Raw genomic sequence first — 24,981 nt, 5'->3', positions numbered from 1 at the left:
ACTCTATTAATTTTGTTATGCTCTTATATTTAATTTTGACTGCTTTTTATTGAACTTTTTCCACTTGATGATTAATAAAATATCACTGGGGCAGTTTTTTTCCCTATTATTTTTAATATTTATTAAAGTAAACATGTATTTGATGTGTAAATTTTATTATTAGAGTCTGTTAAATTATTTCAAAGTGATTGTTTCTGTGCTAGGTTCTAACCAACAGCAGAAGCATAATGGCAACCCTGGAGTGTATGAGAAAGAGGCTTAGAACACTGGCTGGGCTTTCAAGAATGAAGAATTCATTCTTTTTTTTTTTTTTTTGCGGTAAACGCGGGCCTCTCACTGTTGTGGCCTCTCCCGTTGCGGAGCACAGGCTCCCGACGCGCAGGCTCAGCGGCCATGGCTCACAAGCCCAGACGCTCTGCGGCATGTGGGATCTTCCCGGACCGGGACACGAACCCATGTCCCCTGCATTGGCAGGCGGACTCTCAACCACTGCGCCACCAGGGAAGCCCAAGAATTCATTCTTATATTTAGTTTTGCTACTAAGTTATTTCTTCAGTACAGCAGTTATTTAAGCTCTTTTAGAGTCAGGGTCATCAATCTACGGCTAAAGTTTGCTTGTTTTTGTAAATAAAGTTTTATTGGAACACAGCTAGGCTCATTAAATTCCATATTGTCTATGGCTGCTTTTGCAATACAATGGCAGAGTTGTAACCATATGGCCTGCAAAGCCTGAAATATCTACTCTCTGGCCCTTTACAGAAAAAAAAAAAAAAAAAAGACCTGTGATTTTTGCTTTGGGGAATCAGTTATATTCCTTATCTGTAAAATTGAGATAATAATAGCAGCATTATACACATATTAGATGAAAAATAATGATTTTAAGTTATAACACTTTACTTTTAAAATGCAGATTTATAGAAGCAGAATACATACAAGTATATACTATTTTATTTGCTCTATTTTAATTTCTTCATTGTATTAATACATTTTATTAAATACATGAATTAAATGAATGCAAAATAAAGAAAAACTTAAGGGGAACGTTTCTCCATGGAAACTAAGAAAAATTTATTTACCTTCCTGAAATATAAAGCTAGCAAGTCTCTTCTGTTAAAACCCGAGGTGGTGGCTATTGCTGAAAACCACCCTCCCTTCTCCATACTCCTCTTCTACTTGCTGGATTCTGTCTGTATTTTCCTTACCTGGTACCAGGAATATGCCCGGTCTGATGGGTCAATGAGAATGGTGATGATTTTGGCTTTGGGGACCAGAGAAGCTGCCCTTTTAGGCGCTTCCTCTGAGTGGAAGTAATTGGCACTCTTCTCAAACAGAAAGTCAGTGGTAACATTAGATGGGACTGGGAAGAAATCCATATACCTAGAAAAGAAATATTTCTCAAAATAAGACTGGTTTATACTCATACCTTGGTGACTGAAGATGTTAAAAATGTCCTACAAACAAAATTCATTTGCTTCCTAAACAAAAAGCCTTTTTCTTTAAGGCATTTGTCCCACAAGCCTGTTGGCAAGGAAAAAAATATATAGAACACTAATAATGTATTTTGAAAATGCTTTTCTAAATACATTTTCTTTTTGTTCTACTTAATATCAAGAAAAAAAGGTACGGGAGATAACAAAAATGTACACACAGAGTGATCAAATGGCAATAATAATCAACCTAACTGTATAAATTGTATCTAAATGCAGAAATATTTTACAGAGAAAAATGTGAGTGCTCAACCAAGAAGAAAATTTGATCGAAACAAATGATGTGTTCAGTTCAAAGGCATTTTGAAAAATCTTAGACAAAACAGTTTTTACTTCGTCACAAGAAAAAATAATTTCATTCCCACTAAGGTATTGTGCTACTATTATATTCAACTATAAAGTATCAAAGGGCAGAACAGATCCGATATAAACACTGCCCATGTCCTTAATTTTTTTCCCATATAGTGCCATTTATATTCTTTAGAAAAATTATAGAAGTTTAAAAAGTATGTATATATTTTCAGATATAAAATACTATCAAATTTTCCAAGGTCAGGTCCTGTATCCTTAAGTGTGGTGAGAATTCAAATCACCAGCAGAGTGAGCACAGGAATACCTGTAGCCTCAAGCACAGAAAGGTAGGACATAATGGGTTTTGTATAATATTCCATTTGTACAAAATGTCAAATATAGCTGAATTCAGCGTATGATAGTAGGTATTTCTGAAGCACCAAGGAACATCTTTAAAGGAAAAGGGGCCTTTTTAGAAAGAACATGCAAATTTAACTTCTAGGGTTTCTTACATTTTATAATAATAGCCTCACACTCCACCCACACCCTCTTCAATTCATAAGCCACTATGACTTTGGGTTACCAAGACAAGGTAGTTCAGTAATTACTGAACAAGGGAATCATTAACATTTATGTGATGACTTCTTTTTGCAGTGTGTTGTTTTCAGTCACACAATGAAGCTTCTAGTAGGACTCCAGTTGTTACCATATTACAAAGTTTGGCTGGTGCAACAAAGTGATATTTTGAAACTCAGGGCAGTAAAGAAATCCTTTTATGTTTTCTGGAAATTGCCTTGTTGTTGATATATCATTCTGGCATCCCTTTCTTTTAGGGGTAAAGACATATATAAAGATTTCTGGAAAGTTTGATCTGTTAACTGTTCTGGTGTATACTCTATTTATAGAAAGTGCCATATTTCAGGATACTTTTTAATTTAGATGCCCACACTTGTTCCAGGGGTGCTAAGATTATATCACGTGTCTAGTGGTATCTTATTTGGTCCAAGCTTGTCTCAAGCTTGCTTATTCTCAGCAAGGGTCCAAGAATCACAAAAGAAGGGCAGGATAACTTTTAATTTCTAAAAACTGTTCCACCTTCCCAGTAGTCCTCCACACCTACAACACTTTGGGCCTTGAAAACTTCCTCCAGCAGTTCTGGATCTTGGACCCACAAGGCTCCAGAGGCTCACAGGGAAGGCAGGGGCCAGTTCTTGTTTGCCTATATGCCCATGTTTTTTCTAATATAGTGGCTGGTAGTAATAAGCACTTGAAAAATGTTTGATGAATTCATAAGAAAATAAAGAATTCAGCTTCATATTTCCAAGGTGGAAATACATCCACGTTTGTAATATGAATTCAGGTTATTCAAAGAATTGGTGAGCAAACTAGAGTGGTTTAGCAATATGTGGGTTAAAAGCGAATGCCGGCCTCATTTAAGCTTTGCTACTCCCATAACAGCTCAGCAATTGTTTTTAACTGAAAGACATGATTTTTTGCAGCACTCCACATTTATTTGTTTCTTGGGTTGACCCTGTATTTTTGAGTGATTTTACTCAAAGCCAAATTAAGATGTTTAGAGGTTCCAAATGTTCACAGGATTTTATGGCTCTCCATGTGCCACTCCAACCATCCACCGCCTCCCCAGGTAATTATAAAAAATAACACCAAACTATGAAACATAAAGCTTAACTGTATGCATAAATCAAACATTTTTTCTTAGAGATTCTGATCACAAATCTTGGCTATTTAATCAAAGATGGAGTTTTCTCATTTTCATTTGCCCTGCTTTGCTTGTGCCCTAAGCCTGTGTTTAGGCTGCCTGTTAGTTAGGGCAACCCTGGTTTTGCCCAGTTCTCCAAGAAGAGCAGATCTATGTATCCAGATTAACTAACTGTGCCTGAGCTTCTGTAAGTGACCTTGGCATGCTCAGACACACAATCTTCAACCTTGTGGCTTTGTGGTCCTAAAGGGACTGCTGAGGTGCTGATGCTTCAGGGAGAGGTAAGGCCAGTCTGAAGACTGAATACATTGATGTCTTTGAGAGCAAAGCTCTAGTTATTGCTAATAGATTGACATTTGCAGTTACCATTATTTGCTCTTTGTGTTAACTGCCTTTTATAAACACAAAATTGTCAATCAAAAATGTTTACAGTTGGGGTATTTTAGTGAGTTATAATTAAAATCTTTTATTGTCTTTAGTTTTCTACTTATTTATGCCATCTCTTTGTAGACTACTTAAGGGACTTTTCGTTTCTGTTATAGTGCCTGTACACATTACTGTCTATGAACAGCTTTTTTTTTTAATTGAATATTCTCACAGATATTCTTAAGTCCCAGGGAATCCAAGTATTATTGAATTCCTCTCCACTTCCAAAGCAGTTTTTAATCACCCCCTTTAGTCCTGATGTGAGCATCATTTTATTCTACTGTATACAAGCATGTATATTGATATTTGAGTCAGTGGGAAAATAGTGGCTGAAGTAGTTGATGGGTTTCTTGATTCTCACAGCTGTTATTTAACACTACTGCAATTAATATCAAGCACTGTACTGAAGAATTCGCAGGGAAATATATAACAATTAGAATATATGTAAATCCTAGTAGGTGCTCAACTTATACCCAATCCATTTCTTCAGCTTTCCGTTTGGATGGCTCACAAGCAAAACTTGAGGGGGTTGATACATATAAAACAGAGATTATGTGATTTGACAACAGAAGTTAATATACACCTTTCTGCTAAACTACATGCAAAATGTTTATGTTCATTCTCTAGAGTTATTATAAGAATTTACTCTTTTATAGTACTTTCTGCCCAGAATTTATATCTTAAAAGAAAGACTTCTAGATATATTTTATGATTAACATGTCTGTTTGCAATATTTATTCCTGCTACATCACATATTCTGTGTATATTGACATTTTAACTTTTAATTTAACTCTTTTACTTAGATGATTGATACGGTTCTAATTTCAAAGGCCAAAAATTAAATTTTGTATATCGTTGATAGCTTTTTTATAGCTTTCATTACTCATAAAATGCATACACATTTCTAGTTCTATTTATTTATTTACCTTTTGTACCAAAGTAAAAATTGAAAATTATATATGTGAACTGTAGCATCACTTAAATGCAAAGTGCGTAAGAACAGAAAGTTATGGAAGTGTTTTCTTAAGAGTAGAGAGAAATGAAATTCCTGTGTATTAGGTATTTCTCTGACTTTATCTGTAATTACCATCAAAGATAATTAATGCAAATTAAAATTACATGTAAGTCTCTTGAGGCGACAAGTCCCTTCATAACCTGAGAAAAAGTTTGTTACGAATAATTTACGTGCTCCTTCTATTCAATCAGTTTCTAAGGCACGGAGGATGACTTTTATTTGTGGCTACAAACTTAAATGTTTTTAATTATAAGCACTAATTTTATACTGTGCACAGTACATATACTTTTAGATTTATACTAATAACCCATCTTACCAATCAATCCCCCTGTGGTAGTTATTTCTATTAAAGAACTGTACCTCCTCAAAGGTTTTTGGGCTGGGGGAGTTACTAAGGATGGAAGGATGCATAACCAGGAACAAATACAAAGCAGTGGTTCCTGAAAAGATAATAGAGGTTCAGAGATTAATTAAACAAAAACACAGTTTCCTACTATTAGCATTTCAAAGTCATTAATAAACTAAGTGTTTCAATGATCCAAACAGATACATATAGATACTCCTTGAATTAAATTGAATAGATAACCAGCATCTTAAAAGAAGCAAATTCTAAAAAATGAGGACAGTGTGATGTGAGAAAAGGCCTGTTGCAGGAACTGGGAGAACTGGCTTTTGACCTCAGTTCAGTCACTGACTTGGTCTGTGTCTTTGGCTTTTAGCTTCTTTGTCTTGACTTATTAGTGGAAAATCTCCTGCCTTGGTTATTTCCTAGGCTTTCTCTGAGGACAAAAAGACATATTGTATCTGAAGATATTTTGATATTAATAAAGTACCATATAAATGAAAGCTATCATTATTTAATATGAGATGTTACATTATCAAATTAATACTTGGGTTTCCCTATAAAGTTTTTCCCGAGGCCTATGAAAGCTTATTAATTTGAGACAGAATTTAAACTTTTAACCAGTTTAAGTTTGAATGCACTTACATACCTATAAAAAGTAGTGCCAAAATTGTTTAAATTGCTAAATTTGAAAAAAAATTGGTGCCCTTTGTTAGTGACATGACAAAATTTGCAGTTTTGGGAAGAGAATGGCACATCACAGGTACTCATATAGATTTGTTAAAATAACTGTCAACAGCACTATTCTCTAAAACAATGAATTGGAAGAGGCAGTGTTCCTAGATTATATCTGAGCCAAACAATGAATATTTTATCTACAATCACAGATAACCTACGATATACAAGGTAAAAATGTTCTTCACAAACTTGACTTAAAACAGTGCTTCTCAAACTTTAGCACGCATCATATTCACCTGGAGGCTATTAAAAAACAGAGAGCTGGGCTCTATCCCGGTTTCTGATTTAGCACACTTCGAGAATCACTGACTTAGAAGAAATATGGGACAAAATCTAAAACTTATTGGGAAAAAAAAATGTTCCATTACTTGAAATCCATAGTAAAGCTTTCTAGAGCATGATCTTTATTTATTTATTTATTTATTTATTTAATATATTTTTAAATTTTTGTATGCGTTGGGTCTTCGTTGCTGTGCTCAGGCTTTCTTTAGTTGCTGTGAGCAGGGGCTACTCTTTGTTGTGGTGCGTGGGCTTCTCATCACGGTGGCTTCTCTCGTTGCAGAGCACGGGCTCTAGGCGTGTGGGCTTCAGTAGTTGTGGCACGTGGGCTTCAGCAGTTGTGGCACGTGGGCTCTAGAGCGTAGGCTCAGTAGTTGTGGAGCACAGGCTTAGTTGCTTTGTGGCATGTGGGATCTTCCCAGACCAGGGATTGAACCTGTGTCCCCTGCATCGGCAGACAGATTCTTAACCACTGGGCCACCAGGGAAGTCCTAGATCATGATCTTTAGAGTCCGATAACTTCTAGGATCAAGAGTTTTATTTCCAGCACTTACCAGCTGTGTGAACTTGAACAAAAATATCTAATCTGGGTCTTAGTTTTCTTCTCTGTGTAGTGGGGAAGAAAATACTTAGCTGTCAGGACTCTATGAGGGTCAAGTGAGATAATCTACATGAAAGTACCTAAATAGCTCCATATCTAAATATTAGTAAGGTATTTTTGAAAATAATTTTATTGAGATAGAGTTCAGTAATGCATTTTTTAAAAATTGAAAAGAATATAGTATTTGTAAAGACAGAAAGAATAGCTATTACAACGTGAAAAAAGAAAATAGATTAATTCCATTCTCAGATCAACTGATAACATTTTTTTCTGAATTTTATTTTTAAGAATTGTATTAAACCATGTTATTTGCTTTTAATAGCATGATGAGCATTAATAAGACAAACAAAAAATGAATAAGATCTAATCATTTGCATAGTCAGTAAAAGGCATACTGTAATTTATCAGTGGTCAAAAAATTGTTAAGTTATGGTGTTTGAATTCTGTCTTTATCTACTCATATTCTTGGGTCTGAATAAACTGTCCTGTGTGTGTGTGTGTGTGTGTGTGTGTGTGTATCTCAACTGCATAATCATAGATACACATGTTCAAAAAAAGCTTCAGTTTTTATATTTTTGTTAGTTTCAACACTAAAAATATTTGAATATCCAGATGACTATACATTCGTGCAAAATTATTCAGAAAAATACTTTTGGCAAAACTAAAGATAAAAATGAAGCCAATTAATTTTTATGGAACTGATATAAGAAGATATGTTTGTCCATTTAAAAAATAATCTCATAAAATATCAATATATACAACAATATGGATGAATCTCAAAAGCAATATGCTAAGTGAAAGAAGTCCAACACAAAAGATTACATATTTTATGATTCCATTTATGTGAAATTCTAGAAAAGGCAAAACTATAGTGGCGGAAAGCGGCTGTGGTTGAGGATGGGGGAGAAAAAGACATGGAGATCATGGAAAAGACTCCGACAAGTACAGGTTTCTGGTAACTGACTATACTGCTGACCTGAATGAATAAGCATTTTCAGAACTCTAATAGAACACTGATGAATTCATAAAAGTGCTAACAAAAGATCAAGATGAAAAAAAAATTAATTACATGGGACTGAGTGAACTGATGAGGATGATTATAATTTTTGTGACTCTCTGTTTGAATTAAAAAAAAAAAAATCCCACAAGGACTCAGAAGAAAAAGACATGGAGAAACTTTTTAGGGAGACAGAAGTGTTCTAAATCTTTAATGTTGTAGTAGTTATACCACTGTGTGCAATTTTCTAAAATTCATCAAACTGTGCATTTAAAATAGGTGAATTTTACTGTGTGTAAATTATACCTCTATAAAACTGGGAAAAAATTCAATTTCTATAAAAAGAAGATAAAAATCCCCTTCCAAAGGTAAATGTCATCTACAAATTGTAATGTAAACATTTGGAAACCCAGATGAGTTGAAGATGACAAGTAATTATGTCATCTATGATATTAAAATGTCTGCATATCTAGCACAACACAAGAAGCATATCCTGCAGGGCTTTCTGAGGCAAACTTGATCTGCCAAGCTTCAGAGAGATGTGATTGTTAATGACAAAGCTATGTGATGACAGTGGGAGTTTGCTAAAGAGACTTTCAATGTGTTTCTAGTTGCTTCTTGACTTTAAATAGATAAGGACAAGTGAAATAAATAAGGATAAGAGAACTATTTGTCATATTTATTATTGTTTTCAGATTGATATTTGTAAATGGGACTGAGAAAACGAATAGGCTAAACTTACTGTGTGCATTACGTAGAATTCTCCCCAGTTATTTCTAGAGAAATGAGGAAAGGGAATGTATTCCCCTTAGGAAGGGTTGAAATGGCTGTTTTCGGTGAAGCTAGAAATGAAAAGCCCCAAATAATTTATCATGCAGGATACAGTTTGAATGTCTGGCATTTTAAAGCTTCCACTGGGCTTCATTTTAATACTGATTCTTACAGAGACAAGAAGTTTAAGGGAAAAAAATGCACACCAATTTAAGAAAAGGTGCCAAAGATTTCTCCTGGGTATGAATAAATATCTTTCTTAGCACAAAGTTTTGTTTATGTCTAGGAATTCTGCTTGTCAAACATCTTTTATAGACTTTTAGAAAATAGTCATTTCTGCAAGAAATAGTCTAGAAATAAACTATATCAGGATGATGGCAGGAAGAGGCTAAATTTCCGGAAGAGTTATAGGTACTTACATGTGTCCATCTTGACTTTTGATGAAATCCTGTCAGTCACTCTCCAAACACGTGATTAGTTTTGATTTTAGAAATGTTAATAACACCACTTTTCAATTAAGGTCTTTGGAAAAAACATAACTTTTGCCACCAAATTGACTGCTGGATATTCAAACTGTGTGACATCTATTTTCATCCTTTTTACTTTAAAAAACACATTATTGAGCTAAACAAAGATTATGTCGGAGAATAAAATGTTATTCATTCATCAATATTTATAGGCAGTTTGAGAAGTCATTGTGACATGAATTCACTGTCTTCTCATCAGGATTTTTACAGTTTGGTTAATTATAACATAAAAATTTCTCACCAGTTTTCTGGGGTCCTATTACCAAGAATTTTGGTAAGCGATCACAGGTTTTTTCTTTAGACCAAATGTCTCTGTGGCGTTTGTCATCACAAGGATTCTAAACAGGAGAAGAAAACAGAGATGTATTTTTGTGGGTGCCCATTGTGCGCTAGAGTTTTTCAACTTCTGTCCTTGAAAAGATATCCCAGGAAACAAGGCTATGTGTCTCCTTTTTTTTTTTTTTTTTGTGGTATGCGGGCCTCTCACTTTTGTGGCCTCTCCCGTTGCGGAGCACAGGCTCCGGACGCGCAGGCTCAGCGGCCATGGCTCACTGGCCCAGCTGCTCCCCGGCATGTGGAATCTTCCCGGACCGGGGCACGAACCTGTGTCCCCTGCATCGGCAGGTGGACTCTCAACCACTGCGCCACCAGGGAAGCTCTGTCTTCTTCTTTTAGTGAAGGTCTTGAAGTGGCATCATGGAAGATTTCAAAGAACTCCTTTCCATAATGAAGTTGAGTGTCTACTGAGGAGGTGAGGGAGGGGAGACATTTCCATTATGGGAAAAAAGCTTCATAGCACTGCAGGTTTAATATTTTTTCTGCTATTGGCAGTTCTATGTCTTAATTGTGCGTGTGTGGTTTTAAGTTTTAAAATAATGAGCTTGTTGGGCAGAGACTGTGCTTGCGCTAACCTAAAAGAAGATACACTCTCAGCATTCAATAAGTAACTGAAATTTAAGGTGTCAGACTTTTATTCTAAGTAACTTTGAGCTTTCCTGCTATGCTTTAAAGGGAGATGGATCTGGCTGTAATAATATTTAAAGAGACAGCAGATTCCTTTCAGCTGCCTTCAAGGGTCAGTATGTATGTCTAAAACTATAACTTTACAGACTGTGATGCTAAAAAGCACTAAATTTCAGTGAAAGGGTAAAATGAGGGTGAATTACTACCTTAGAGAATCTGCTTTTGGCTTATAGTAGTTAAACCAAACCCACTGTGCAAGATGTATCTAGAACATCCTTAATTTTAACCTCTAAGTGCATATAATGTAAAGAATTAACAGCACCTTTTAATATTATTCAGGAATAGGTAAACAGGACATTCTATTTCTATTCAATTAACACTATAGATATGTGCAGTTAAATAAACCTGCTTATTTAGCATAAGCAACAGATTTTAAGATTAAAGTAAGGGTATTCTTTTTGGCTGTTGGTCTAGAAAAAAAGTGGTTTCACCTGAAATAATAATGATTTCAGTTTAAAAATAAGGTGTTGGGCTTCCCTGGTGGCGCAGTGGTTGAGAGTCCGCCTGCCGATGCAGGGGACACGGGTTCGTGCCCCGGTCCGGGAAGATCCCACATGCCGCGGAGCGGCTGGGCCCGTGAGCCATGGCCGCTGAGCCTGCGCGTCTGGAGCCTGTGCTCCGCAACGGGAGAGGCCACACAGTGAGAGGCCCGCATACTGCAAAGAAAAAATAAAAATAAAAATAAGGTGTTAAATTAGCAGGAAAGTTTCATGTCTTTCCAGTGGCTAACGCCTAGTGATGTTCTGTTAACATAAAAAGATGGGTGTTTTAAAATCTTAACTGCAAAATAATATGCAGTGATAATTTTATAACCACCAAATTTAACCTACTAAAATGTGTAGTTACGTTTCTTCTTGGGGTTATCTGTTTGTGCCCAAGAGGCAATTAGCTCAAGTTCAGAGCTAAATGAATAGAATATAAGTGCAGAGCTTACTGTAACTTCAGTCTGTGAAATTTACTGAATTCTGCTTCTGAAGATCATTATTATTATACCATCAGCTCTGTCAGTAACTCTCATTTAGAACATTGATTCAGAGCGCAGTGGCCTGGAATTCTTTCCCACTCTGTCACATAGCAGCTGTATGACCTTGCTTAAGTGTCTCAGCCTTTCTGTGCCCCAGTTTCTTCATCTGTAAAATGGCGATAATAACTATACCTACCTCAAAGGGTAGTTGTGAGGATTAAATGAATGAACATATGTGAAGAACCCAGTCAGACATGTAATAAGCACTATGTAGTTATTTGCTAAAGATTATTACTTTCCCCAGATCATGGTGTGGGGAATCTAAGCTCAAAGTATGTTTTTGCAATTCTAGACACATGAGAGTGTAAGCTTTGAAATCTGGGTCATGCCTGGAACAGTTTGAATATGCCATGTTTATGTGACATTTTCTCTTAAGAAGCTCAGTGATTTTGTCGCTAAACACTTTCCTCATGTCCAAAGTAATTCCCAATAATACTTTTGAAAGCTGACTGTATTCTGCAGCTGCTGGTGTACCTCGTGGTTCAGAAGCAGATGTCAGTTCTGAACTCTTCTCACCTATCACTGTAATGTCATTTAGTCATGAGAGGTGATGTGCTCAAGGCTGACCAGCTGGCTACCTGTCTAACACACACCTAAACCATCTTCTGCTCTTTCAGCCTATTGCAATCTGCAAATTGATCCCTCAGTCCTGATTCAAAACATTGTATCCACTGAACCTCTCACTGAGCTTTCAGAATTCCATAGTTTCGAATGGGCACAGGAACAGAGAATATGGCCCACTATGAAGTTTCTCAAATCTACTAACATAAAAAACATATGTTATTTTTTCCCCAGGATGTTTTCACTTTTCAGATTTGGATTACCTCACGAAACTCCAAGATATGTTTGTGGGATTCATTAATGATACCAGTCATGGACCCAATCTTACCTGCCAGAGAGGGTCTTTTTGATCAGGAAAGAGCTCAAAATATTTATGAGCCAGCTGCACTGGAGGCAGAGTCTGAAGTCGTAAGTTGGTCCAGCTCTGCACGAAGTTGGCTAGATTGACAAATGTATATAATCCCAGTCGGTCATTCCCATAGTTAGACAAATGGGTCATGAAAATGCTGATCTGAAAAAGGTAAATGAACTTCAGTGTAAACACAAGTTATTTTAACCCTAGGGGGCAGTGCAATCACAGCAATGCTAGTTTTTCTTAAGAAGTCTTTGCACAGGGTTTCAGTTCATGAAATGTTTTTGAATTTTGGACATATCTCAAATACTCTCATTATATTAATGTACTCTGGAGGATGTGTTATTAGCAAGACTTGGTGAGCATTTTTTTCCTAAGGTTTTAATGTATTTCATAACAAAAAATGAGTCCAACTGCCACAGACCCACGTTGGTGCAATTCGACTGATGCTGAATAACACATCCTAGATGTTCACACATAGTGGCTTCATGATATGTGAACTATTCATAATGTGAGGCAGCAGGAGGTTGGGATTTTGTAATTTCAATCAACTTAATCTGATTTGTAACATAGTATGTAGAATTAATGGATATAAATAATCAATGAATTGTGATTATTAGCATTAACTGAATAGCCTCTGATTTGTATTTATTAGAGGTCATAATGACAAAGGACCAGTGAATGAATTTTTACTAAAAGAACTATCAACTATTTTCCATCAATGACACTCTGAAACCCTTTTCCATATTTATTGAGTCTACTATTTCCAATATCAAATACCTCCTTTAAGAAAAGTTTTCAGTGCTCGGCTAGATAAACTATTCCTATGGAAGCAGGTGTCCTGGATTGAATCCACACATTGAAAAAAAATTATAGCAAACATGGGGATCTTTTTATAATAAAATAAATTTGAATTCTTTAGGTTTAATTAAATTGGTCAGGAATGTAGAATGGGCATTTTTAAAGCTACTGCTTAAAGTGAATGCAAATAGCTTTTGTTGGTTAGTGTTGACAAATGGAAATAATTCTGCATGAGATTTTCAATGGTAATGAAAACCACTGTGGCGTTTATGCTACTATAAAGAGATCATAAACGTAATTCATGGGATAATAGTATGCTCCTAAAATATATAATGTCATATGAATGAATAGTAATAATGGTTATTATAATCATCATAATAATGAATATAATAGGTTCATTCATTAAGAGACTGGCTGAGAGAAGTATTTAAGGAAATTTATTGAGGTTAAGTGGCGGAGATGAGAGAAAGTTTTGATATAAAAAATCAGAAAAAATATAATTACTTACAACTATGAATAAAAGGAAGCAGTAAAATCCTATATTATATAGAACAAATCACAGACTTTAACATGAAAAGCTTCAAGTGTGATCAAGAATATTTAATCGTGTTTCTATTCACTCTGCCTGAATATATTTTAAATCTTAGAACTTTCACAGACAAAATACTTTAAGGGTGATTTTAAATAGCTACCAGCAGACTGATGCAGTCATGGAATTGATAAGTAAGACTTTCAGCTTGCCATTTGGGGTATTTGTGAAAAATGAGACTTTTAAAACCTAACCTTCTGGTTACTTTTTATAGTAGCTTCAATTGTTTGACCTTTCTCACCCCCTCCTTTGTTTCCTCCAAAATTTATCAAAACAGTAGTCTATGGAGCGATTTAAGAAAATCATACTTAAATTTGGAAGTTCTTTCCTGATAACCGTTTGAAGCAGTCTTTCATCATTTGTTTTATACGCTACATTTTTCAGTGTGGCCCAATAACAATGGCAAAATGATACTTCAAGTGCCTTTCTATTAAATTTTTTTCATACAATGTAAAAAAAATATGTTAACCTAGTTAGCCACTAATTCAAATTTATCGCTTTATTTTTCTGAAAGATTTATTAAAAAATCTGTGTCTATATTTCACTTTAATATCTGCATTGGACAGAAAATGAAAAACTTAGAGATATTGTTTGACTTTCTGATACTAATACATTTGACATCCCTTTGAATTTACTTTTCAACCTTGGAAAGCATTTTATGCTGTGACATTTAAAGCAGAGTGCCACTTTTTTACTTGTATGAGTGTAGAAAGTAAAAAATGCTTCTCTCTCTGGTAAAAACAGAAGTGGCCCAAAGTGAGTATGAGCTGGTTGATGACATCGCTTTTGCTGAAACCGAACCTGACTGGCAAGAATTAAGGTAATACTTATAAGGTGTTGAACTTAATCCTGTAAAAGAAAAGCTACTTAACCTCCAACCAGGGAAACTTTCCTAGGTTTTCAATTCTATTTTTGTATATCAACTTTAACATAATACAAAGTGTACCATAAGCAAAGGACTGCTTCAAAGTGATGGTTTTATAATGCATGTCACCTCGTGATACTTTTAGGCTTTCGACTCAAGCCTGGGATTTGTTTTGTGCTCCTAAAGAAGTACAAGGCCATAAAAGGAATATATAATTGTTCAGGACATAAAACACTTCAATTTCTTTTTAAACTTTTATTGGGGGGGGGTGAATCACAATATTCTCTGTACACATGGAACATTGTACATATCTTTTGCTGAACATGTCACCTCTCCAAGTTTTCTTATTATTTTTGTTAGGAAGGTATGCACGACAAGCAACAGCACAGGTGGGAACAGATATATAAAGAGAAGGTTTTGGTCAAAAATTAGCTTGCTTTCCAAATAGTATTTCTTCTTCTGTTCTGATCTGTGACAACTATAGTGTCACCTGACTTCTTGGCACTTCCTCACCTGACAGCAATGTCTGCATGGAATAGAAAGAAACAAAGCAGCTTGAAAAGGTTGCCATTTCAGGGAAAGTAGATATTAGTCGTTTGCTAAAGAAGATGCCTTTATAATTTTAAGAGTGTTTCAGAACTAAGGGGTTTTGTTTTGTTTTTTAAAAAAGGATTGAATGTGTCAAAATAAGTTATCTTTACTGTACATGCAGAATCCAATGAGAAGGAAAATGTCAAAAGAAGTTACAATTGCATTTCTATAACAGTTTTTTGCTGTAAGCAAACTGCAAGCAATTCTCCTTGTTACCGAAAAGACTAATCAGCTGCTTAAAACTCAAATCATTGGGAACTGCCAAAGACATAAAGTTTATCTGATTAACAGCTGAAAAAAATTCTAGCCTGATAAACATAGATTTGTATAACGATACTTATCTATGATTTTTTTGCTATAAAAGGCAAATGGTAAATGCCAAATATCTTATATACTGGCATTTATGAGAAAGGAAACAGATACCAGTTGTAAAAGCATGGCTAAGAGAAAGATGTGGGAAGCTTTATCTATACTTTCCAGCCTCTGATAAGTTCCAGGTATTGGAGATGGACGAATCACTACCAAGAAGAATAAGGAGCGAAACATGGGTCCTGGTGCAAAAGCAGTTGACAATGCAGTAATTATTCTGTTTGTTTTGAAATGGTCAGGGGGGAGGGGAGAGGAAGTTAGGGTATAAAAAAGTATGTTACTTATAATATTTACTATAAACTATGCCATTTATGACCATGCTGCTTAGTTAAAATCCACAAACATTTTTCTTATCCTATTTGCCAGACGCTCCGATTGGTTCTGGAGGGGTGCAAATATAAATATGATGCTCATTCTTTTTAAGTCTTTTTTTGTGAAAAAATTTAGAATTCAAAAGACACAAAAGAGTTTACAGTGAAAAAACTTTTTCCTCCTACCTCCATCCTTTAGCCGACCAGTTTTGTTTTGTTTGGTATCCTTCCAGGTGACCAAAGGTTCAAAAGCCTTAGCATATATACAGATCACCTAGGAAGTTTATAAAAGTTCAGATCACCAGGTCTTACACTCAGAGATTCTGATTTTCTAGATCTGGAGGGTGGCCTGGTACCTGCATTTTAGAGGATCATCCCTAGTTGTCCAGATGCAGGTGCCACTGGAATATGATTTGAGGAAAACTGGCCAAACCCATTGTTTATTCCCATAGAAAAGATTTTGTTCACCAAAAGCCATCAGCTTTTCTGTAGTGATCCTTTTGAATACATTTTACAAAAAAGAACATGTAAAGTTTATGAATATTTTGATGTTCTAGGCTTAGAGCTAACCATGGCACAAAGAACAATTTGGTAAGTGCCCTTGGCTATGCCTTTGGAGGGCTTCTGCACTGCTGACATATGTGTGGAGACACGTAGAAGATTGCCAAAAAGAGAACTGGTCCGTATAGACATGCGCAATTGGTTCCTAAATCCCCTTCAATCCTGTGTTGTTATTGTTGTTGTTGTTGTTGTTTTTGTTTTTTTTTTTTGCGGTATGTGGGCCTCTCACTGTTGTGGCCTCTCCCGCTGTGGAGCACAGGCTCCGGATGCGCAGGCTCAGCAGCCGTGGCTCACGGGCCCAGCTGCTCCGCGGCATGTGGGATCTTCCCGGACCGGGGCACGAACCCGTGTCCCCTGCATCGGCAGGAGTACTCTCAACCACTGCGCCACGAGGGAAGCCCATTTGTTGTTTTTTTACCAAAGCAAAATTCTTCTGTTTCCTCATGTACCTCTCAGATACATATTATCTTATAACTTCTCTATTTAATAGGCTGCTTTTCATGTTCATTTTTACTTTATTTTATAGCATTTAAAATATTGTCTGGAAGAGGACAATCATACTGTAATTAACTTCTTTAGGGGAAAAATAAGGAAAACAGTTTATTTTTATGGGGTAGTGATCAAACTGTGGAAGTTTTATTACCATGAAAAATATATGAGTTTCATCACTGTCAAGAATGGTACTTCATTACATGAGTTTGTCTCTTTCTGGAAAATAAGCTAAAAATTCTGAGGAGAAGACTCTTCTAATGAGGCATTGGGCCTGAACCTCCAATTCTATAATTTCCCAGTTCAAACCATCTAATAGTTCCTCACTGCTTTCTGAACTAAGTAAAATTCAGGATGTCACCCTAAATTGCACCATGATCTCAGGTTACCTTTCCAATCTTATCGGTGCTCCGGGTACCAGTCAGTTGCTTTGCTTACTGCTCCTCAGTGTTCCCTAGACTCACCTACCTCAATGCTTTGTTTATGCAGTTTCTTCTCTCTAGAATACACTGCCTCACTTTTCTACTTCTGTCTGTCCTAGGTATCCACAGGGTCACATCTACCTTTTCAGATCTTTCTAGGCAAATGAAATCTTTAAAAAATTTGAGCCCCAGAGCATTGCAGTTTAGTCTTTCTGACATTTTCTTACTCTGACTTGTATTATGCTTTTAAAAAGTGCTTGTTTTATTTGTGTCTAGACTGTAAGTTCCTTGGGGGCTGGCATGGGGCCTTTTTCAACTTTATTCTCTGAGCTGCCTATGATATATAGTATGTGCCTTGAGTTGACACCAATAATCTTGCTTAAAAAGTTGGGAAATCTAGGGTCAATTGTTTTTACAGTGCCATTCATTCTGGTAATCCTTTAGCACCATTCAAATTGTGACCCTCCTCAAGGATTTATTCTTGTCTCTTCCAACTTTGTCCCTGTCGCTCTGTACTCTTTCCGCGGAACTCTGGCCTCCCAGTCTCCGTTTATTTTTTTTTTACCACCCATTTCCTTCTGTTTCCTGTGAAACTTCCTTTCTTTGTAAAAAAACGATATCTTTAGGACTTTAACTTTGACCTGCATGGTGGTTAAGAAAGTGGGCTCTGCCACATACTGACTTAAGAAGTTATTTAAACTCTCAGTACTTTAATTTACTTAATTAAAAGGAAAAAAAGGGGCAGAATAATAGTAACTACCTCACACGGTTGTTCTGATGATTAAATGTAATAAAACATTTAAAGCACTGCTTGACACACAGTAATTGCTTAATAAATATTGCTTTTGTTGTTATATTACTGTGGTTTTGCAGGAACATCATTTCTCATTTATAGCTTCCTTCCAGCAGCTCATCAACCTTATCTATACCTCTAGTCTCTTAATCCCTTCATTTTTTTCTGCATCTGTCAATGTTCATCTGATAGTGATCAGATGATCACTGCCTCCACCAGGCAAGATTCTAGGGTCAATAATTTGAACTTCTCTCCCACTATCACCCTCAGATTCCCAACCTTCTTTTTGCTTTCAATGCTCTGCAGGTCTGAGACTTTGGATTAATTTTCCATTCAATTTCTTCACACCCACATATGAACTTTTCAGCACAGCTAGAGAAAAAAATATACAACGGGAGCTATTCAGGTCACGTAAGCACACGGTCCCCAATTTCAGTGGAATCCTCCATACTACTGGCTACTCTTTTTATTCATTCTTTATCTCCTTGCTCTTCAGTTTCCTTCAGCAGCTATTTCAAACTCTCATTCTTCTCTGAGGCCTTTTGCTCAGTCTTCACTCTCCCTAATCTCCCTAGTTTGTCCCCATGATTAATGAGGAGTAACGGTCATGAGGCAGGAACTCTTTCAACTTTCTACCCCTCTCCATAGATATATGTCTTCTAAAAATTCCTCCTGACACCTTCAGTGTCAGGCAGAAGTGTTCCATTTTGTTTTCAAGACTAATATATCTCCAAGTGCTTTTTATCCCATCTACTTTCAACTCCCAAGAGGTCTCATTCTATCACTTATTTCTGTATTTTCCTCTATTTTTAATCCTCTCTACTAGTCCTTCCCTAATGCCTGAAAACATGCTTGAGTCTCTCTCTTCTTAGGCTCTCGAGTGTTTTTCTTTTCTAGACACTGTCCTTCCCAGCCAAGGTCTCCAAAGGAGCAGCATATACGTGCTGTCTTTACTCCTCATTTCCATTCACTTTTTAGTCCTTTGTCATCTGGCTTTTGTTCCCACCATTCCATTGAAAATGCCTTGCCAAAGGGGAGCAACTCCAAATATAACATCTGCAATCTTAAAAATCATTGTGTAACTCATATATTAAACACTTCAGATTCATGGGATATAATCATTAAAGTAACCCATCGCTTTTTTGCACTGTCCCTTTAACGTTTATTCAGTGTGGGCGGTTTTCCCCTTATCCCTGGATGAAGGCTAGGGAAGGCAGCATGGCCTCCCTAGTTTCTTCAGTGAACAGAGAGCTCTCATGCAGCTTTAGGTTGCTAACACAGTCTTGATTTAGTAGTTTAAATCTCCTGGTCCAGAAAATAAAACTCCAAACTTGTTGCAATATTAAATCTTCTCCTGTCTCTAAGCTGTGACCTGGTATAGGAGAGAATCTGCAAGAGAGGCTGGGAAGAGAGCCTGATTGATTCTTCTCCAGTGGGTGATTTTATTCTTCATCTTGCTAGCTGAGGCTTCTGATCCCTTAGTGTTTGGGACATGGAGATGAAGGAGGGAGAGGGAGACAGGGATTATTACGTGATTGATAAAGTGTCAAAAGATGGCATATGTGTAAAGCCATTTGAGATCTTTGGAGATATTCCTCCTGGCCCCCAGCAATGCAATTTCCTTTACAAGGTTAGTGCCTCCCTCAGTTCCGTGTCAGGAGCCCTTTTAAGATTCCCAGGTAACATTCCTACTAAGAATTCTACAGCTGGGCCCTGAGATTTAGGGGCCTTTGATCTGACTTTGGAAAAGAGGGCACATACTCTTCGATGTGGCTCCCTCCTCTTTGACAAAGACCATTTTAGCCAATCTCTCTCTCATGCTTTAGTTTTATGAGTCATGAGGCAGATAGCAGCCCAATATGTCCCTCTTCTGGGAACACATACCAGGAGCTCTCTGACCGTTCTGGTGACCCTCACGCCAGAGCTGAGATGAGCAGCAGGGCAGTCCTTCACCCTCTGCTCTCCTGTGGGTAGAAAGTGGTGGGGATCATGCTCACTGCACAGCACAACTCTGTCCAAAAGTCTTCCTCACAAATTCTCCTTATTTCCAGAAACTTGATCATTTGATCTGGGACGTGGGTGAGACATTTGAAATTTTTTTCACGGTGGTTGGTCTCACTCACAGCTCACTTTGTTGCTTATATCTTCCATATTTTTGTGCTGTTACAACTGTTTTACGCTAAAAATCATTTTCATTAATTTTATCACCTTGCCCAATGGAAGTAAAAAAAAAATGTCACTTTCATTTTTAAGACTTAAATTCATTAAGTGCCGTTTTTCTACCTGGCTTGTGCCTTAATCATCATTTAAGAATCTCAAAGGAAAGCTCAATTGCAGAATAATTTGGCAAGGGACCCCTAACATTTTCAATCTGGGATCTGATGGGCTTTACAGGAGAGCTGGAGGGGTAAATCAATTGCTCTCAATTAGGGACAGGTTTCAAAGGTACAGTGATGAGGTCAATGTAATTTAAAGCAATTTAGCTTGGAACATTTGTCTTTCTTATAACATTTATGTCTCTCACTTAATTTTTCTGGCTATACATTCAGAACTGCAAGTTCAGCCCTTTTATTACAAGCTAATGATTTAACATTTCTTTTGGGTACCAGAGGAAGTAATTCTATTGGTTTAATGCATTGCCATTACTTGAGCTGCTGAACAAATGTTTACACGCACAAGAGTGCTTACAGCTCTCAGGCCACCAATTTTCAGTGAATTTTGCGTTGTGTACCTTGGGTGTGCTGTTCTGATATTGTCTCTGCATTACTCTGAAAGACTCTGTTGCAGTTATTTAGAGACTAGACAACAGCTGTTCTTGTTCTATTAGACTTACAAAGTGACAGGATAATGAATAGTTACAGCTTATGATAGATTTAAAAATGATTAATTAAGAGAAATCCTTATTTAAGCAGCAATGTAGTACAAAGGTTATATTCAATTTTGCCATGAAAACCATTTTTTTTTTCCTAGTGGAAAACACTTTGTTTCTTAGTTTTAAAGCACTGCCTCCACAGCATAATGAAGATGTAGAGAGGAGATGAAATTAAACCTCCCTTAAGGTGTTTAATTTAACGGAAAAACACCTGACAGAATTAAAAAAAGAGAATCCTTCAAGTAAATGGACCCACATGAAAATCTGATTTTGGCTCTGTGAATGAATTACATTTAGGTAATCACAAAGAACAGCTTCATCATCAGGAGATTTCAATTAGCTGTGTTTGCGCATAAAGCTGAATTCACCCTGGGGGCAAAAAATAACCATGCCAAAGGCGTATGTTTATTTTGTAGAGAAAAGCTAGGTTTTTAAAAGCTAGGAACTAATTGTTGTCAAGTTTCTGAATATTCAACAACATTAAAAATTTTCTTTTTAATTATTTATTTTAAGGCAGGCCCTCTAATAAAGTGATTTGTAAAATGCGGACAGATTTTGGGAGCATCTCTTTTGTACAGAAATTTATGAAGACAGTGAGAACTCAGAGGACACGAAAGAACAATACTAAAGAATAAACACTCACCAGGTATTAACCGAGTCACTGAGGTCTCTATACCTTCAATGAGAGGAAAAATACCAGGGCTTGCTTGACGACTGGGCCTACACAGGCCACAGCTTACTATTTTGACTAAAAAAAAGACATTTGAAGAATAAAATGTTTGGCACAAGACAGCAGAAGTGAAGTAGTTCTTTCAGGGCTTTGAAGGAGACCAACCCAGATAGAAGAGTCAGCTAAGGTGCCTGACGAAACTTAATTAAAAGCAAGATAACTAGAAGGGCATTTCTGAAGAGATGAGTAAAGAGAAGAAATAGAAAGGATTCCAAACCTTTAGGAGTCAGCACAGCTAGAGGCCACCTACTGCCAAAGCTGCTAGCAGGTGGAGGGCCTCTTTCAACTGTAGTGAGAACAATACCATGACAGAGGTTTCTGAAAGGTGATGAGGTCATAAAAGATTGTAACTAAACCAAGTACCTATTTAAAAATAATTGTAGTAGGAACCCCACATTTGGTCTAGTTTCTTGTTATTGCTTTAAGCTGTAAGTCCTTTAAAATAACTTATTTATAGATACAAATCTATAAGTAAGACTGTAATGTAATGAGGAGTTACATTTTCTAAAAGTGAATTATCTGAGGAATTAGGTAAATCAGCTTAAGAAGAACTGGAGTTTTAAAATGCTTCCTTTCTGAAACTGTCAACGCTTTCACACAGCAGCAACTACCCAGAACTACACATAAACAGGTACAAGGAGATTTAATGAGGTTATGAAATTTGAAGTGTAGATTCCATCTTCTACTAAGGTCAACATTTTCATAGTGACTTAAAGGAAAATTCTAAAAATATTTGCCTGGATATTATCGTCACCATCACCATCACCATCACCATTACAATCAGGCAAGCCTCAGACAGAACTTTGAAAGAACTGCAAGGGTTTTTAGAAATGGTTTCATTAAACACCAATGTCTAGGGAATAGTGTCTGCTGAATAAGAAAATTTGCCTTATTTGGTGGATTACTAGGCAGAGGGGAGGAGGGCAGGTTTCTCCCGTCCCTTCCAACTATGAAGGGAATTTTCTATACTTTTCTAAATATCGCTCCCATTTAAAGCTTTACATAGACCTTCACTGTGACACTCACTTGTTACTTTGGGTGAAGCAGTAAACTTCCACATGTTCAGATGCTTCATCTGTAAAGATGGGATGATAATTATATTCCCCAAAGGCTCAGGCTGCAATGCATGATTTCTTAACTTCTCTCTGCTTAAAGCGCACAAACTAGTACTAGACTTTCCACATATTTCTGTTCTTGGATGTCTACATTCTTCCTTTATAAAAATTTATCCCTCACTACCAACTTCTGATACGTTCTCTCTCTAACCGTATAGCTACCACTCTGACTTTAGGCCTCACTGCTTTTAAAACTTATTTTGGCTAGGTAATATTGCATCATATAAAATTCTAAAGGCACAACAAGGTATACAGTAAAAAATCTTCTTCTTCCTCCTGTCTTTCAGTCACTCAGTTCTTTTACCAAGACGCCACCAACATCATTGGTGTGTGTGTTCTTCCTGAAATATTCTATGTATACAAAACCAAGTATGTATATGTATTCCTCCTCTTCTTTTTTTATTTTTAAAACACAAATGGAAGCAAACTGACACACAGTTCTATGCCTTGATTTTTTTAAACTTAAATCTTGGAAATTGTTCAATGGGTGCATAAGGGACTTCCTCATTCTTAATGTATAGATGTACTATAATTCTATTGTATGGATTGCTCTAATTATCCAATGAGTCCTTGTGATTTTTATGCTACTGTGAATAACCTTGTGGGTGCATCAGTTCACTCTTTTGCAAGTATATCTGAGCATAAATTCTTGCAGGTAGAATTGCTGAGGAAAATTTGTGCATCTGTAATACTGATAGATATTGCCAAGTTGCTTTTCATAGAGATTGTACAAACTTACACTCCTACTAGCAATGTGTAAGGGTTAGGCCCTGTTACTTTTTGCCTGAACCACTCTAATAACTTCCTGAATGATCTGTTCACTTTTATTTCTCCCAACTCTGTTATATCTCTTATGCTAATACCAGAAAAGTCCTCCTAAAGCAAAACTCCTTTGCTTAGAAAATAGTAACAACTCCTTATTTTCCACTAAGTTAAACTCCTTTACCTGGCACTCAGAATCCTTGATGAAACAGGCCCATATTCCTTCTTGAGTTTTATCTTCCCCCACATACACTCTCTAAGGAACAAATGGAACTACTCCTTATTCTCCAAATGCTCATGCTTTAGGCCAGGCATCCATTTCCTCTGTAAAGGATGCTTCTTGGGACTTCCCTGGTGGAGCAGTGGTTAAGAATCCGCCTGCCAATGCAGGGGACATGGGTTTGATCCCTGGTCTGGGAAGATCCCATGTGCCGCACAGCAACTAAGCCCATGTGCCACAACTGCTGAGCCTGCGCTCTAGAGCCCACGTGCCTAGAGCCCGTGCTCCGCAACAAGAGAAGCCACTGCAATGAGAAGCCCACGCACTGCAACGAAGAGTAGCCCCCCACTCGCCGCAACTAGAGAAAGCCCACGCGCAGCAATGAAGACCCAACACAGCCAAAACAAAAACAAAAACAAACTTAAAAAAAAAGAATGTTTCTCTACCTATGTGTCTTTCAGGCTAAATTCTATCCACCTTTCAAGGACCATCTCAAATATTACCTACTTAAAGGTCAAAATTGCTCAGCCCTTAGACTTACGTTCTTTATTCTGCTAATAGTCAGTGTACACTTAGAATTATTTATTCTAATAAACATTTCTATTATAATCATTGACTTTTGGTTCAGACATAATTCAAACCTTCCTGGTTATGTAGATGCCTAGATCACAGATGACAGGAAGGAAGAGGTCAGAAGCAGGACGGTGCAATGTTTCTAGTGTGAATGTTGTAGAGGGTGGTGACAAGGAACACATATATATTGCATGCTCAATATGTGGTGGCTCTTATATATTTTTAATCTCATCACGCATAAGGAGGCGGATATTACGATCCCTATTTTATAGTCAGACAAGCCAGATACCTAGAAGACAGCTGAGCTCGTATCTAAACCCAGGTCTATCTGGATGCAAAGCCTAGACTCTCTCACACTGCACTACACTGACATATCTGGCAGAGAATAGCAGCCAGAAATGGCTAATATCTTGAGCTTTATCTCTGAAGATGAAGAAAGAAAAACCTACAAAAAGCTGATATATGAACATTAGCATCACTGACTGGAACCATCTAATGTAAAGTGCCCTATACTCTGTGGATGTCAGTTCATTAGAGCACAAGGAGATAAGCAAATCACGTGCAGAACAGTCCGAGTTAGAAGGCAGGGAAAGGTTTACTGTATCTAGCAAGACTTCCATTCTATTTTTTTAAATGATATGTGAATGAGTTAACTCTATCTGGAAAATGAACTCACTTGTCTGTCATTCTGTAAACAGAGGATCAAATGGGTAGGGGTGTGTGTGTGTGTGTGTGTGTGTGTGTGTGTGTGTGTGTGTGTGTG

At 36.8% G+C, this 24,981-nt stretch overlaps 1 protein-coding gene across 1 annotated transcript in view; it reads right to left on the bottom strand.

Annotated features, from left to right (window-relative positions):
• LOC113619047 (bifunctional heparan sulfate N-deacetylase/N-sulfotransferase 3) overlaps positions 1-24,981 on the bottom strand; it is a 142,591-nt gene that overhangs the window by 19,428 nt on the left and 98,182 nt on the right. The window contains exons 6-9 of the mRNA XM_027103598.1: positions 12,132-12,314; positions 9,437-9,533; positions 5,256-5,379; positions 1,203-1,377 (exon numbers count right to left, since the gene is read on the bottom strand). Of these exons, the coding sequence (XP_026959399.1) occupies positions 1,203-1,377; positions 5,256-5,379; positions 9,437-9,533; positions 12,132-12,314 (579 nt within the window). The remainder of the gene's footprint in view (positions 1-1,202; positions 1,378-5,255; positions 5,380-9,436; positions 9,534-12,131; positions 12,315-24,981) is intronic.

Source organism: Aethalodelphis obliquidens, unplaced genomic scaffold (genome assembly GCF_003676395.1).
Source record: "Aethalodelphis obliquidens isolate GAN/ISIS:26980383/991018 unplaced genomic scaffold, ASM367639v1 scaffold6, whole genome shotgun sequence".
NCBI lineage: Eukaryota > Metazoa > Chordata > Mammalia > Artiodactyla > Delphinidae > Aethalodelphis > Aethalodelphis obliquidens.
This window is presented reverse-complemented; position numbering and strand designations above follow the sequence as displayed.